At 53.3% G+C, this 14,895-nt stretch overlaps 6 protein-coding genes across 6 annotated transcripts; 3 read left to right on the top strand and 3 right to left on the bottom strand.

Annotated features, from left to right (window-relative positions):
- Positions 1-1,089: 1,089 nt before the first annotated feature.
- On the bottom strand, positions 1,090-3,597 carry BRF1 (transcription factor TFIIIB subunit brf1; the record flags this gene model as incomplete). The annotated part of the gene is made up of 1 exon (XM_062914565.1): positions 1,090-3,597. The coding sequence occupies one exon, from the start codon at positions 3,595-3,597 to the stop codon at positions 1,090-1,092; it is 2,508 nt and encodes an 835-aa protein (XP_062763251.1).
- A 915-nt stretch (positions 3,598-4,512) lies between these two features.
- QC763_607220 (uncharacterized protein) lies at positions 4,513-5,796 on the top strand. Its single transcript, XM_062914564.1, has 2 exons — positions 4,513-4,852; positions 4,907-5,796. Exons 1-2 carry the CDS (start codon positions 4,771-4,773, stop codon positions 5,416-5,418), a joined length of 594 nt encoding a protein of 197 aa, XP_062763250.1. The 5' UTR covers positions 4,513-4,770; the 3' UTR covers positions 5,419-5,796.
- Positions 5,797-7,014: 1,218 nt separating this feature from the next.
- On the bottom strand, positions 7,015-8,010 carry QC763_607210 (uncharacterized protein; the record flags this gene model as incomplete). The annotated part of the gene is made up of 1 exon (XM_062914563.1): positions 7,015-8,010. The coding sequence occupies one exon, from the start codon at positions 8,008-8,010 to the stop codon at positions 7,015-7,017; it is 996 nt and encodes a 331-aa protein (XP_062763249.1).
- A 1,605-nt stretch (positions 8,011-9,615) lies between these two features.
- Positions 9,616-11,580, bottom strand: QC763_607200 (uncharacterized protein). The gene is made up of 4 exons (XM_062914562.1): positions 10,655-11,580; positions 10,337-10,592; positions 9,982-10,278; positions 9,616-9,922 (listed from the first exon to the last, which is right to left on the bottom strand). Exons 1-4 carry the CDS (start codon positions 10,967-10,969, stop codon positions 9,816-9,818), a joined length of 975 nt encoding a protein of 324 aa, XP_062763248.1. The 5' UTR covers positions 10,970-11,580; the 3' UTR covers positions 9,616-9,815.
- A 142-nt stretch (positions 11,581-11,722) lies between these two features.
- Positions 11,723-12,356, top strand: SEC11 (Signal peptidase complex catalytic subunit; the record flags this gene model as incomplete). The annotated part of the gene is made up of 3 exons (XM_062914561.1): positions 11,723-11,900; positions 11,957-12,171; positions 12,236-12,356. The coding sequence occupies exons 1-3, from the start codon at positions 11,820-11,822 to the stop codon at positions 12,354-12,356; spliced, it is 417 nt and encodes a 138-aa protein (XP_062763247.1). The 5' UTR covers positions 11,723-11,819.
- Positions 12,357-13,244: 888 nt separating this feature from the next.
- On the top strand, positions 13,245-14,872 carry QC763_607173 (uncharacterized protein; the record flags this gene model as incomplete). Its single annotated transcript, XM_062914560.1, has 2 exons — positions 13,245-13,805; positions 13,862-14,872. 2 exons carry the CDS (start codon positions 13,245-13,247, stop codon positions 14,870-14,872), a joined length of 1,572 nt encoding a protein of 523 aa, XP_062763246.1.
- Positions 14,873-14,895: the final 23 nt, after the last annotated feature.

Below are 14,895 nucleotides of genomic sequence, written 5' to 3'. Positions count from 1 at the left end.
AGACTTCACTCTTGCTTCTGCCAACCCCCAAACTCCGAGTATCAGCGACCGAGATGGAAGGTTGCACCCCCCGCAGACCTCACCAGCCTCCAACTTCTCAGCCATCAACCATGCCCGTGTTTTTCTCACCTCGCGATACTCACTGCAGAAAATGCAATAAGCAGCCATTCCATCTCCATTACATAGCAAGCTGCTTGAAATCTCATCTTAACTTTCTCACCATGAGAAGAGACGCCCTTGGCGACAGGAATATCAAAATCAAGAAAAGGCATGTACAAAAGCTTGACCGCTGGCACAGCGAGAGAAAGAGCCTCAACAACCACAGATGGGCTGTGGTGTACTAATGTTGCCGCATGTGACAGACAAACCCAAGAGGGGTGGCCAACATCTTCTCCCAGACTCAGACTCAACTACTACCAACGGCGAGAAGAAAGAAGCAAGCACACTGCAGCCAACAAGCGTTGGCACCACAGAGATGGCATTATTACACACCTTATAATCACCATCACAGAGAGCAAAAGTAAATCACCACAAGCCACTTCCAGGTTGCTAGCCTTGCGGTCTGCGCCAAACAACTTCCCTCCAACCCTCAACACCCTCACTTTCACATCACCCATCAACCAAAAGATTTATAAAAATATAATAATTCATTTTTTTGGTTTTTTTGCTTTATATGCATACACCCTTCCCTGATCCCTCCCACCCTCTGAGAGATGACTGCAGCAACAACGAAACCGAATCGAATAGCAGTGTCCCCCGGGGAAGGAAAAAAAAAGCCCCCCAAATCCACTGATCGCCCCCAAATTCATCTCCCTCTATGAAATGGTACAATATCCTGCATGCAATAATAGCCCATAAAAGTCGCGGGTATATCCATCCCTCTAACAATAACCCTCAAAAACAGCCCTGCTCTTTCCCATTTTCTCCCTACCGTGTCTATAAACAACCCCAGACTCCAAACCTTTGTCCAGTCTACAAAAAAAACAAAAGTTGCGCTGTGAATCGCCTCGATACATCGGGCGTTGGGTATCTTGGTGGAAAAAACTCAAACTCGCTGAAACACTCTATCTCTTGCGCCTCCCCTCCGCTTTATTCATCCCAGGGATTGAACCCAGGCCCGTGGCCTCCCTGATCATAATCACCCTCGTCGTCCTCCTGCTCATAAGTCTCCTCCTCATGGTGTTGGTAATCCTCCTCGACACCCTCTTCCTCGTACGCAGCGGCGGTGTCGTGATCCTCATCACCCGCAGTCTGAGCCGGAGCCGGATCATCGGGCATCTCTTCATCATCCCCTGCTCCATTGTTGCTGGCGGCGGCACTCGGCATGCCACTTTGGGTACCAGCAGAGCCAGGACCCCCCTGATTGAGGCTAAAAAGAGTGTCCATGTTGCCGTAATTGAGCTTTGTGCTGATCACGAGCGCGCGGTTGGCAAGCATCTGTGACATAGCCTCCGACGCCGAAGCAGCAGGCCCGGATTGACCCTCTCCAATGCGAGCCTTTTTCCCCTGGCTCTTCTTCTTAGGCTTGTTTCTCGCTATCTTTGCCTCAAACGTCTTTTGCTGCAGCTGGCGAAGCCAGTCCTTGTTTTGGTTATACCAAATTTGGGACTTGACCTTGCTATCTTCCTCGGACAAGCGGCAGAACATGACCTCGGGGTCATCCTCAAACTCGTCCTCCCGTATAATCGGGTCCAGAAGAGGATCGGCAGCAAGCGAGTTGGAGGCAGAGGCGGCAGGTGAAGTGCTGGCCTCGGCTTCCTCGTTGGAAGGTGTGTTGAGCGGAGCTTCGCCGGGCTGCTCATTCACGACAGCAGGAGCCTCCTGGGTAGAAGTCTCTGCGGCTGGGGTCTCTTCGTCTAGAATCGCCTTGGACACCTGAATGGCCGGCTGTTTCTCGAGCTGCTGTTCCAGGCGGGTGACCTCTTCAACGACGCGGGCAATGGCCGGATCCTCGATAAGTCCCTCCATGTCTGCCTCAATATTATCATCCTGGCTGTCGAAGTCGATAGCAAGCGTGGGTTTCGCCCGCTTGCCTTGCGCGGGCCTCTCCTGGACGCCCTTCGTTGCGTTCTCATCGCTGATGGGGGCGCCATTGGCAGCCGGAGTGGAACCAGCTCTGGGCTTGATCGTCACCTTCATACCCGGAATAGCAATGCCTTGCTGTTGAGCCATCGCCATCTCGCTGCTCGCATCGTACTCGTGGCTGTTCGGATTCTCATCTTCGTAAAACTCCCGGTGCAACGCCTCCACTTCCTCTTCCTCCAATCCGTCCTCCGGTGCCCCCAAACCACCAATCAGGAGAGCGCCTTCATGATCGGTCAAAAGCTGCTTCTTCTTGGGTTGTTCATTGGGGTTGGGCGGGATCACGAAACCGTCGCTGTCCACGTGGGGAGCTGAAGCTTCCTCAGCTTCCGAGTCCGGCGTGTCAGCATCAGCAGAAGTTCTCCGACACTTGGGAGCGCTTTGCTGGTCAGACTCTTGAGGATCTTCTGGGCTGTTGTCCGAGGCCTTCCTCTTTCTGGCTCTCTTGGGGTGCTTCTCGAGCCACTCCCTGGACTGCTTGTAGACAACAGGGGGATCATGAGAAGCCTCGGGGTGCATCTCGTCACCTTGCATAAACTGCTTGATGCTGAGACTGGCAGCGGGGACGGCGGCGAATTCGGACATGCGTTCCTGCAAAGTGGCCATCGTGACCTTGGCGACGTAAACCACCTCCCGAACAGTGCGGCGGAAGTTGTGCGCGCGAGCAGCCATGATGATGGCAGCGCCAGAGATACCCGCGGGCCGGCGACCAATGCTGATATTGTCTTTGACCATGCGGTGGGCGATGCGAAGTGCCGAGTTGGCGACCTTGTTGGTGTCATGGAGGAACTCTAGCTTGGCGGCGAAACGAAAGATCAGATTCTCCAGTGTGAGAGGGTCGTATCCAGTGTCGAATGTGGGAAGCCGTCTCATGAGCTCTTTGTAGTTGCGACCAAGAAGGAACACATCTGTCTTGACGATGTCGGCCAGATCGAGGAGCATGATCTGTTTCTGATTTGCAAGGCGGCAGGCGGCATACATGCAAACAGCGGCGACGTTGTGCTTGCGGCGGCCCTTGACGTAACTGGCACGAACAGCTTCCCTGTAGATGTCCATAGCTGTGTCTGCAACATCAAGAGGCACAGAAAGCTGGTGAACCATCTGGCTGCAGAGATCCCTGGTCTCTCTCTCGGCGCGCTCACGAGCTTCCTTGAGGCCAGCGCCGGGAACCCGACGAAAGGAGAGTCCCATCCCAGTTGGGCGGACGCCACCCTGGGTTGCACCGAGATAGCTACCTTGGACTGTGGCAGCTCCGTTGGAAGTCTCGCCAAAGGTGATCTCGGCGACGATGTCGTGTTCGCGGAGGACCAAACCGCAGTCCGCGCAAGCTCCTTCTTGGATGTCTGTGCTACCGCAGTTTCTGCATTTTTCCGAACTGCCTGAAGAGCCCTTCGCCTGAGCCGCCGCGGGGACAGGTGAGGGAGACGGGGCGACGGACAGCTGTCTCCTGCGGTCCGTGTTGTCCATGATACGACCAACGCGATTCGAGCGTTTGTTCTTGGGTTTGGGCGGCATGATTGCTGGTTTGGCTTGTTGTCCGTCTCAAAGCGTGTTGTTCTTGTTGAGAGAAGAGAAAAGGGGGTGGCGGTGGATGGTTGGCTCTTGTGAGAGCCGTGAGAGATGAGTTGGTGGTGAAGATTGATGGCCAGCAGCAAGTCTCGAGGTTGCAGAGAGACAAGCAAAGCAGCCGACGCGTTCGTCGCCCACCAGAAACAGCTTTGGCGGGGCTCCTCTGCCAGGAGAGACTGCAGAGCCGCGATTTCAAAGCTGGCAACTCGCAGGAGATGGTGATGCCCTCAGGCCAACTCTTCCGTGAAAGATGAGAATAAGGGGGAAAAGGGGTGTAACACGATTGGATAGAATTCCTGGCCAAGGGCGGTGATACTGGTGCGGGAAAAGAGTTCTGCGAGGCGAGAACTGTGTGTGGGGATTGAATTTTGCAAAACTGGGCGAATGGTCAAGCGGGGTGTTGAGGGCTCTGCCAAAAAAGTCGGTGGAAAGCTTGGGCCACTGGGTGAGTCAGCAGTCTGACAGGGGTACGAACGTCAAGATTCGAACACGGCTCCAAACACTTTTTTGCGAGCTTTGCATTCGGCCCGTCGATGGACAAATGACGGCGTTCAACAAAAGACTGGTAGATTTGCCTAGTGCCCTGCAATCCAAACATTTTCAGCTCTCTCGCTGCCAACCCGCCACCTCAGTCTGCCCTCAAGCCGTTGATTGCCTGCGCCCACCCGTCCTCAATTCACTTCGTCACCGACCATTCGACTGCCAGCGACCCTGGGGATTACGGGCCGACCCTCCTTCTTCGATGTTTGGCTTTCCACACTGCCACAGGTAACAACAACCTTGATGAACCCACCACCAGGCGGAACTGCCAATTCGGGCCTGTCTCAGCTGAGAAACTCCGACAGCAGCAACGTCGCAAATGCCGTGCTCAAATGCAAATCCGGCAGGTGAGAAGCCGCCCCGCTTCCTTCCACCGGGCAGCAGACCCCGCTGTGGTGCGCCTCAGCGACTCGAGTGACCACATGTCGTGATGTTTTGCAGCAGCAGCGTTTAACGTCCCCTTTTCTCGTATTCATGTAGCTATGCCTCAGTCCATGCTTCAGCATAAATATCTTTGCTCACCCTCACTCCTTTGACATCCCATCATCCATCATCAACCCACCTCCGTAAAACCTCAAAATGTCCTCCTCACCCTTCACCATCCGCGCCTCCCCAGCAACCGACATCTGGCGCAAGCCCCCCTCCAAAGACATCTTCAACGGTACCTCCCCTTTTTCTCCCACCCCTCCAACACCACCTCGCTAACCCCCTCCAGCACCAACATCCACCCCCTCCCACCTAACCCCCTCCTCCCCCCTCCCCCTCTTCCTCTCCACAACCCTAACCTTCCGCCTCCCCTACAACCACCAATACGACCAATGCGGCCTCCTCCTCACCTTTTCCTCCCCTTCCTCCCCCTCCCTCAAAAAGTGGATCAAAGCCGGTATCGAATACTACAACTCCTCCCCCCGCCTCTCGGTAGTCTCATGCGACAACTGGGCCGACTGGTCCGTCTCCGCCCTCACCCCCGACCCCGACACCTCCACCCCCTGGACAACAATCTCGATCCAAAAAGAGGGAGACGATAACGGGGTATCCCTCTGGGTCTACCAAGTCCTCAGTGATGGGACCAAGGTCCCCGTGAGGGAGATTTGCTGGGTTTATGGGCTCGCTGACTTGGAAAGCTGGACGGTGAAAGTCGAGGCTATGGCGGCGAGACCGGCAAAGGGGGAATTGGGGGAGTTGGTGGCTGAGGTGAAGGAGATGGACGTTAAGTGGAAGGAGTAGAGAGCTGTGGATGATATGGTGGAGGTGGGACGTAAGGGGGTAACGGGGTGAAGGCGGTTTGGTCCTCTGGCAGTATGAACCAAACACCTCATCACATCACAGCACCAAAGCAAGGGAACAAATATCTGAGGTGGCCGACTCTTTTTCGTCTCCCATTAAAATCCTAATCTGACCCTTTAAGCCATCATCGCTAGGACTCAAGGTGTGCTGTTATGTTTTTTCTGGCAAGCCCTGTCTGTGCATAAAGCAAGGCTCCTCCTCAAAATTGACCAAAAAAAGAAGATTCGTTACGTATCATCATCAAAAAAAAGTTTCGTGACAAGTAAAGAGATACAAGTGAATGTATATCCTTCTTCTTTTTCCTCAAGTCCAGCAAGATGTAAAAAAAATTTACCGGCAATCCATGCAGGCAAGCAAAACACCGGAAAAGCTCCATCCAATCCCTCCCTCCCCAACCATGATCATCCTGATTGTTGTAAACGCTGTCGATTTGTTGCAAACAAAACGACAAAAGAAATAGAAATTGTTGTTGTGGTTTGTGTTTTTCTTTTTTTTGTCGTGAATATGTTTCTTTTTTTGCTGCTCATAAAAATGCACATTGGGGTTTGCGAATAGATCCAAGCTAAAACCCCGGGTATTGTTGTTCAATCTGAGAGTGGTGTTGGACACGTCCACAATTTGTGTGACGCTGCGTAAAGTTGAGATTGGCCGTTCCGTTCCGTTTCCGTGGTCCCGAAATTGAAAAGAGCAAAAGAAAAAAAGAAAAAAAGAAAAAAAATGTCGTCTTCGTCGTCAAGTCCAGCAAGCTGGAAATGAGACAGAAAAAAATAGTACACAATCCATGGTTTGGGGGGGGGGGGTTGACTTTTTTTTGTGTGGTTTTCTCAGTGTGTGAGACGAGTGTGTGTGCGTCAAAGACGTGTTTTGTTTGTTTCCATCATGAAAAGACGAAATTGACGGTGAGGGTATCGATGAGAAAAGGCTTCCTGTTCTTAAAACGCCTGTAACAAAGTCCCTGCTCTCTCCGGATGTGAATCGATCGACCAGAGAAGACTAGCTCCCCCAGCCAACTGGAAACACTCCAGAGATATCAGAAACCAAAAAAAACAAGTCCCAAAAACAGCCCGACGCTCCAAAAAGCAAGAGAAATCAAAGCAAAGAAGAAGATTCAGAGAGCAGAGGGGAAGGGTTTTGTGAGCTGCGGCAATGTCTCCTCTCTTTGCAACCACACTCACATCGTGTATCGGCATTAGGCCCCCCTCACTTCGCAAATCTTGTACATCAAAAATAGGGAATTGGTCGGCCAACCTTGAAAGAAGTGAAGAGATTTCAGTGTGAATGAAATGTCTCCCAAATGGTGTTTCCAATCTGATGTGAAGATCTGGGAGATGTGGATGAGAAAGACCCAAAACGCCGGATGTTGAGTAAGAGCAAAAAGAAGACGCAAGCCCATCACGGTCAAATCCCCTCGACATGCGCAATCCAAATATTCAGCTTCCTGCCCTTTGTATAGAGATTCCTCCTTGTCATACCTTGGTAACGCCAGATATCTGTCTGCTGCCTTCCACGCGTGCAAGGTTGATTCAGTTCACCCTCTTAGATCGTCTTGGGGGTCCGCGCGTTGCTCGCATCGATGACGTCGTCGAGGTGGTTGCACATGGCAACAAACAGATCAAAGAACAACTTCCCACTTCCCTCGCCGTACACGTTGTCGCTGCCGCACTTCTCCATCTCGGCCTGCATGGTGCCACTGCGCTTAAAGGTCTTGCGGCACCGGATGATGAGTGCTAGGTAATGGGCGCGCAGACGGCTGTCTGAGTCGGGCGTGTTGGCGTAGCAGTACTGCGCGCTGCGGAGGATGGTGCCGACGTCGATGCCGGCCTGCAATCCTTGCTTCCGCAGCGCCAGCCTCTTGAGCTCCTCCAGCCCAAAGCGATCAGCAGCGCAGTAGATGGCCGTGTCGCGAAGGATGTGCTGGCCGATGCCCGAGAGGAACACGGTCGCCTCGACAGCCGCAGGGGTCTGGGGGGTTTGGCCTGCGCGGCCACCTCCGAATTTAGGTGAGTCGTTGATCGTCGGGGAGGTTTGGGGCGTGACCCGACGGGGAAGCGAGTCCTCGAGCTCCCAAGAGTTGCGCTGCTTGTTGTGCAACAAGCGGGGGTAATAGTCGCCCTTGTAGAGATATTCGAGGATACCGCTGAAGACCTCTGGCTCCTCGTCCGGGAGGGAGATCCTTCTATTCTGCGCATCGGTGAAGTTGCTCCGAATCACCCTCTCGAAAAAGGGCGACTGGCAGAGCACATCTTCGTGCGCTGCAAACAGCCGTGCCTCTGCGCCCACCACCAGGGTGACGATGGGTGAAGGGGCCAGAGACTTGTCGTTGAGCCTCGTCTGCACACTCTGTGTACGCGAGGTCTCCTCGTTGTTATTGAGCGACCGTTGCAATTTCGACACTTTTTGGGCATCCCGCACGGAGCCCTTCCTCATCAGCCTCGCGGCCTTGTCCACACGGTGTTGTGAATCCATCGTCGTTGAGGCAGCCTCCCGCTGGGAGTTGCTGGTCTCACGGCTTCGGAAAGAACGCTTGAACATGTTGGCGGTTGTGTTGTTGTTTCGGGTTATGGTGAAGCTGATAGCGGTAGAGGAGGTGATGGGAGTGGTGGTGACAGTGGTGATGATGGTATGGTTTCGGTTCGATAAAGACTCGAGGCGTGCGGGATGGGGCACAAAGACAGCAAAAGAAAAGTCAGACTAATGTCTGAATTACTGCAACTGTCTAGTTTCCATGTATGTTCTCAGAGAGTGACGAAAATAATGAATGAAGGCCCGAAGGAAAAGCAAGAGAAAAAAAGAGTGAGGGGGGGAGAGAGAGAGAGCCACAAAAACGATTGACAGGGTCCGGGGGCGGAGAGGTCCTGAAGAGAGAACTCCAGAAAGACTCCAGAGAGCTTTGCGACCCGTTGGTTGTGTGAAGAGGGGGGGGGAGGAAAAGAGGAAACGGATGCAAAAGCTGCGGGGGGTGGGAAAGTATTTATATGCAGGAGGCGGGGGGTGATACAAAGAGAGGTGTGTGCCTGGGAATAACCCATGATCGACAAGAAAAACAAGCAGGGCTGGGGGCCGGCTGCAGCTGTTCTTGTGTTGTCACTTATGAATGGACTGATGGCAGGTGTCGTCGACGAGCTGCCTCAGGCATCGTCACTATCTGGCATCCGAGTGACACATTGCTCGTACGCAATTGATCTCTTGCGCGGCATCTTTGCGATACCTTCTCGATTTCAACATTGCCGCGGTCGTCGTCAGCCCTGAAGACATGGCCGTTGTGAATTTAGCGTGCAAGGCGGCCCTGGTTGTGGGTTTGTCGAGCAGGGGTTTGCACTGTGGCACTTCAGATGAGGGGTAGCTCCATCCGTCCATGAACTTCCATCACAGCAGCTTCAACTATTTTTGCAGAGTTAGCTAAGCAGTCCTGTATTCTCCATTGGATTGATATAAACGGACAAATGAAATGCTTTTGCCATTGTATTTGCATCCTCTAGGAAAGTTTGGGAACGATTCCAACAGGTCCAATTGTGCAGCATGGGTTTTGCCTCTGCGGGGCACGTGTTCAGCAACCCTCCAGTGACAGCGAAGCAAGAATCGGTTTCACGGCACAGCCTCACCTGCCGGCGCTTGCTCTCCCTCCTCTGCACAACCCGGGAGGTCTCGGCGGACACTTGCTTCTGACAGAATTGTGTGCGTGCACGCCCGTGATATCGTCTCCCGGACAGACACACACACCTCGATATGGGGGTGATACCTGGTATAGGTCCATCAAAGACCCAGAGATCGAATCACACTAGCCACGCGGCACATCTATCTCCCAATGAGTGTCTCCTCCCATTGGGCCGTGATGGAGAGTCCTGCACTTCGACCTGACTGAACTGGCGGTATCCGCACAGCTTCCATCTTCGGGTGAGGTTGATGCGAAAAGGGCAGCAGGGCGGTTGACTGGTCAGGGGGAACCAAGCTTACCCCACACGAACCACTGTGGTGGGAAGGTGGGGCCATTTTTAAGACAAGAAAGGAGCGGCGGGCCGCCCCTCTTGGCCGGCGTGCCGGCCAGGGCTCCCTTGGTGAGCTTCAACATCAAACTACCCCTGTCAGCCTCACGATTTGGAGCGTTGCCGGTGCAAAGGAACTGCAAGTCATAAGAACTGAAGTTAATGATTGCCTCTATTGTTTCATTTGCGTTAGTGTACACTACCGGACAGGATCCTCCGCATCAGTCATAACAATACCAATCTTCCATCAAGAACATAACGATGCATGTCAAACACCACTTCCCCTCACATGAGTCACCCCTCCTTCACCAACAGAAACTGACTTGGGTCCGATATGTTGCCTTGTCGCCCTGTTTACTCGTCCAAGAGCGACCTGTTGTGGGCAGGCTGCTTCTTGTCCCCGTCATCCTTGTGAGTCATGTTCTCGCGCATGCCAATGAGTCCATACATGAAGGCGAAGACTGTGGTTCATGATGTCAGCATAGATCGAACCATGAAATTGCTGCAAATGGCTGCTCACCTGTAGGTCCAAGGCACAAGAATCCTGCAACATACGACGCAATGTACTCGGTCATCTTCATGATCTCGGGATCCATCCAGAAGAATGGATACAAGCCGGTGAACCACTTGCCGAAAGCGGCCCAGCCAAGGTAAGCCGAGAGAAAGAATACCGTCGCGATAACGTGCGCAGGAACAGGGACCTGGCGCTTGATGCTATTCAAGACAAAGATCTCGAAGAGGGCAATAAGCGAAGTAACCAGGTAGAGATTGAGAATGCAGAACGGCTCGAACCATCCGTGGCCCCAGAAATCCTTCCCTATTGTCTCATGAGTAAATTCCCAACCGAACGGTCCGTTGAACCAAACGTCACTCACAAGTTGAATCCGAGACCGGCTCGCCTTCCTTGCCCTTGGGAAGGTGACCGTACCCCTTCGGCACCAAGATGCACCAGTAAATGAGCGTGTTCATAAAGACAAACACATGGGAGATGGTGTAGAAGATGCTGAAGTACAAGCGCTTGCGGGACTTTGGTGTCTGAAGAGGTGGAGACATCTTGCACAAAAGCACAGATTCCCAGCTGTTGTCATCCTCGTCGACGTCGGGGAAAAAGAGATGGGTAAAGCTCCAGCACTGCAAAAGACCAAAGACGTCAGCGACCGTTCCTTGGATAGCTACTCGGAGAACCGACTCACAAAGGTAATGAGATGATAAAGCCAGAAAAGGAGATAGGCCACTGAGGCAAATTCGAAGAAGATATGCCAATTGGACTTTCCCTCATTGTGGGGATATTCGTGGTGAAACTTGTAGCGCAAGAGCATGCCGGCGAGACCCGTGAGGTAGCAGAAGATGAGACCGCGAAGGTACACCAAACAGCTTTGGCTAACCCATGGCCATGGGGAATGGCAAACTCGAAGAAAGATGGGATGGTCCTGAACGGTCAAGGAGCTGTTGGCCACAGGAAGACCTTGGCGGGTCGACAAGAGCGGAGCTCGCTCTTCGGTAGACATTCTGGCCGTACTCAAAGAGACGGTGTTTTAGAGATGCGAAGGCAGCGTGGGGCAGATGGGCTCTGCGTGAGCTTTGTGTAAACAGATTGAGCAGAGAGCGAGGAAGCAATGGCTATAAAACAACTAGCAACCAAAAGAGGTGTTGAGCGAGATGTCGAATCTTAGAGGATCGAAGAATAGAAGAGAGAGAGAGGTGGCATGGATTCAAGGACAGAGGGGAAGTTGAGGGTCTGAGTCTGAAAGACATCAATAAGGCAGGCACGCCTTCATCAACTCAGACCATCCGCAGGCCGGTTGGAAGGCATGAGCAAGGGAGCTTGAGCTGTGAGAGATAACAAGACGGGAGGAATCTGCAAACACGGTCCCAATGAGCCGGGCCCGAGACGTGGAGCAGAATAGCCATCAGGCACTTACTTGCCTTGAAGGCTACGTTCAACATGGAAGGAAGGTGTCAAACGACTGGAGCGAAATCGTCTCAAGACAGACGTAGCTACCAAGAGAAAGTTGACTTGGACGCTTCCAGTCAGTGGTTCTGAAGAAAAGCATAACTCTCATGTAGATGCAAGCACATTGCTAGCCGGTGCTTATGGAAGTCAAGAACAGTATAATGGTCTCCAAAAGATGAACATCTCCAAAACCACAAAGGTTCTCAGAAAGTCAATGACCCACAAAAAGCGGCCCCACTCTTTGCATTACGCTCCAATCACAAACTGCCAATTCGACACCGTGGTCTCCGCGTCCATCAGCCATTCGAGCTCCTGGAATCAAGACAACTCTTCCCAAGCCGCAGCAACGAACGTCTCCTACCGGCTGCACCACATACACCAATTTCTCCCCATATACCGCAGACATGTTATCAGCCTTAGGAAACCCGCGGCAGGCCGCCGCCCAGCTCATGAACTTTGGCCTGATACTGTCCACGGCTTTTATGGTGCGTTCCCTGCCAACCAGCTCCCTGAGTAGGCCCGCTAACAAAATGAATAATAGATGTGGAAAGGTCTCTCCGTCATCAGCGATTCCCCCTCTCCGATCGTCGTCGTCCTCTCCGGCAGCATGGAGCCTGCCTTCCAAAGAGGAGACCTGCTTCTGCTTTGGAACCGAAATCTGTTTACCGAAACGAGCGTGGGCGAGGTGGTGGTGTATAACGTGAGGGATAAAGATATCCCAATCGTGCACAGGGTTATCAGCAAGTTTGGCACTGGGTTCGTTATTCGGCGGCAGTGGTGGCTGTTTAGGGGGATTTGTGATTGACAGGTGGTATTCTAGGCCGACTGCAAAGCTCTTGACCAAGGGAGACAACAACGATTCCGACGACACGAAGCTCTACGCCCCTGGGCAAAACTACCTGGTTAGGGAAGATATTATTGGGTGCGTTGCTCCTGATTAGTGACCAGCATTGTTCTTTCTGGGCGGATGCTAACATTGAAGCAGGAGCGTCGTTGGATATATGCCTTTCGTTGGTTATGTCACCATCATGCTGTCTGAGCACCCATGGATGAAGACGGTGATGCTCGGGATAATGGGCTTGGTGGTTGTTTTACAGCGGGAGTAAAAAGTGTTAAAAGGCAAAAGAGGTTCAAGCACGGCGCGATTTCGTGTCAAATCTTTGGTAATAGTACTGACAGCTTCCCTTTTATGAACATGATACCCCATACCCAACGGGCACGGCCAAATTGATATTTTCACTGCGGAAGAGTGAAGCAGGAACTTTGCCTCCAACGGACGCCGCACAGTGGACGAAATCAGTGGCATGAATCACCAAGCAAGGCAACTACAGCATTTCCAACAGGCTTCGTTGAGTCACTGGAGGGTTTTATTACGGAGCAGCACTCTACACAAGTCCCATGCATCTCGTTATTTCCTCACAAGCACTGACCAAAATTCCCCAAAACATCACAAAACGGAGCTCTTGGCGGTCCCCTCGTTCCACCGCGAACCAATGCCAAGCGACAGCTAACCCCTGTGGTCTGCACCAACAGCCAGGGGGCGGCCCTAAGGCCCAGAGTGATGCCTGGAAAGCAATTTTAAATAGACGACGTCGTCGTCGCTGTCGCTGGTGGTTCGTTCCACTTGTTTCCCCTCTCTCTTCATTGATGGGATTTCTCTCGTCAATCGCGCTCGTTTTTTCCCCTATGAGTCCCAACTGAGTGTTTGCGCGACATCATATCGCGCCTTGAGCTTGATATTTACCAAGTAACATCCGGGCCATCAACTCGCGCCCACGACTGAGGTACTTATCAGCGCTTATCGGAAATAGAAAGGACGGACGGGTTGGATGATGGCAGACGACGACAGCGCGGCTGCGCAGCCAAAACCTGAGGAGCCCAAAGCCGAGGCTGTTCCCGAGGCCAGTCAACCGCAGCAGAGGGATGTTAGCGATGCCGGTCAACAGCAGCAGGAGAACGTTCCTGAGGGCAGTCAACAGCAACAGGAGAACGTTCCCGAGGCCAGTCAACAGCAACAGACGGAGGTAAACGATGCCAACCCAGCACCCTCGCCAACGCCGCTCCCGCCAACCCACCAGGAGACGCAAAAAGGTGGGCAGCCATTGGGCGGTGCTGTACGGTTCGACACCCTCCCAGGCCCGCATCCAACGGTCCATCTGCAGCCGGTGTTTGGAACATACGACGCCCGGCGCGAGGAGGATGAAGTCCCTTATGAGATCCCGCACAACCCCAAGTGGCACAAGGTCAAGATTGGGCTGATGCTCTTTGCTGTTGCGGTTTCGGCCGTGGTTATCGGGTTGAGTGTTGCTACGGGGTATATCTCTGCGGGAGACTCCGGGTACTGGTATATTCATCAATCAGCGTACATTTCCGGTGTTTCTGCCTCGGCGGTTTGTCTCCCTTCTCTCACCTCTCTCTCACTGTTGGAAAGTGCTAACATTACCAGGCGATCCTCTCCCTCGTCTTCATCGTCATCGAGATGTTGACCATGTGGTTCTCCAAAGACCACCGTGGCCTGCACCCAGGATGGCTAATCACCTTCAACCTCATCATCGGTGCCCTTGCCGTGGCCGGGTTCGGCATCATGGTTCACTATGTCACCAACGTAGGGGGATACGACGGTTGGTCCCGGTATTTCGACAACGAGGACACAGCCGACAAAGAACTCGCACTCTTCCAGGCCCTTTTAGCCTTTGACTTTGTGTTATTCTTCACTCACCTCATCTTGTTCGTCGGTGCCTGCGGCGAGGCTCACCAGCGGAACCGAGCCAGACGGGAGGTCCAGATAGTGGAGATCCCGTATGATCCTTCCCACCCTCTGCCCGCCGGGTTCCAATATGTACCACATCCAACTTTGCAGCACCCACCACCACCACCTCCCAACCAACAAATTCCAGGAAGCTGGGCACCCCAACAACCACGACGACAACCGCAGCGTGTGTCTGTTCACGGGGTTATCCCCTACATCACACCCGAACAAGCGGCTCAATACGGGGGTTACTACTCCCCTATGCCGACGCCGGCACCTCCTCAGCAACCTCAACGAGTGAGAACAAGCCAGAGGGGGTATTACGCCCCGGCGCAGCAGCAGCAGCGATCTTCGATGCGTGGTGCCAGGGCTGCGGCGGGACAGGGAAATGTTGCTGCGGCTGAGAAGACAACGAAACGGGCTTCTGCTGCTGCGGCGAGGAAAAAAGAGGCGCCGTTGCCGGAGATACCGCTGCCGGAGGTTCCAACGGAGGAGGAGAAGGAGGAGGGGAAAGGGAAAAGGAAGGAGAGGAGGGAGGTTGTGCTGTCAGAGAAGGTTGGGGGTGATGAGAAAGGGGAGCCGACGAAGGCCGTTACAGAGGGTGAGAAGGCCGAGCCGCCGGTAAAACAAGAGGAGGTCGTGGCTGAGAAGAGTGAGCCAGCGGCGCAGGTAGAGGTCGTGACCGAGAAGGGCGTGGCTGAGAAGTGAAACATGCCAGCCATGTATTTGTA

Source organism: Podospora pseudopauciseta, chromosome 6 (genome assembly GCF_035222475.1).
Source record: "Podospora pseudopauciseta strain CBS 411.78 chromosome 6, whole genome shotgun sequence".
Taxonomy (NCBI): domain Eukaryota; kingdom Fungi; phylum Ascomycota; class Sordariomycetes; order Sordariales; family Podosporaceae; genus Podospora; species Podospora pseudopauciseta.
The sequence above is the reverse complement of the archived record's forward strand: the minus strand, read 5'-3'. Positions and strand labels throughout refer to the sequence as shown.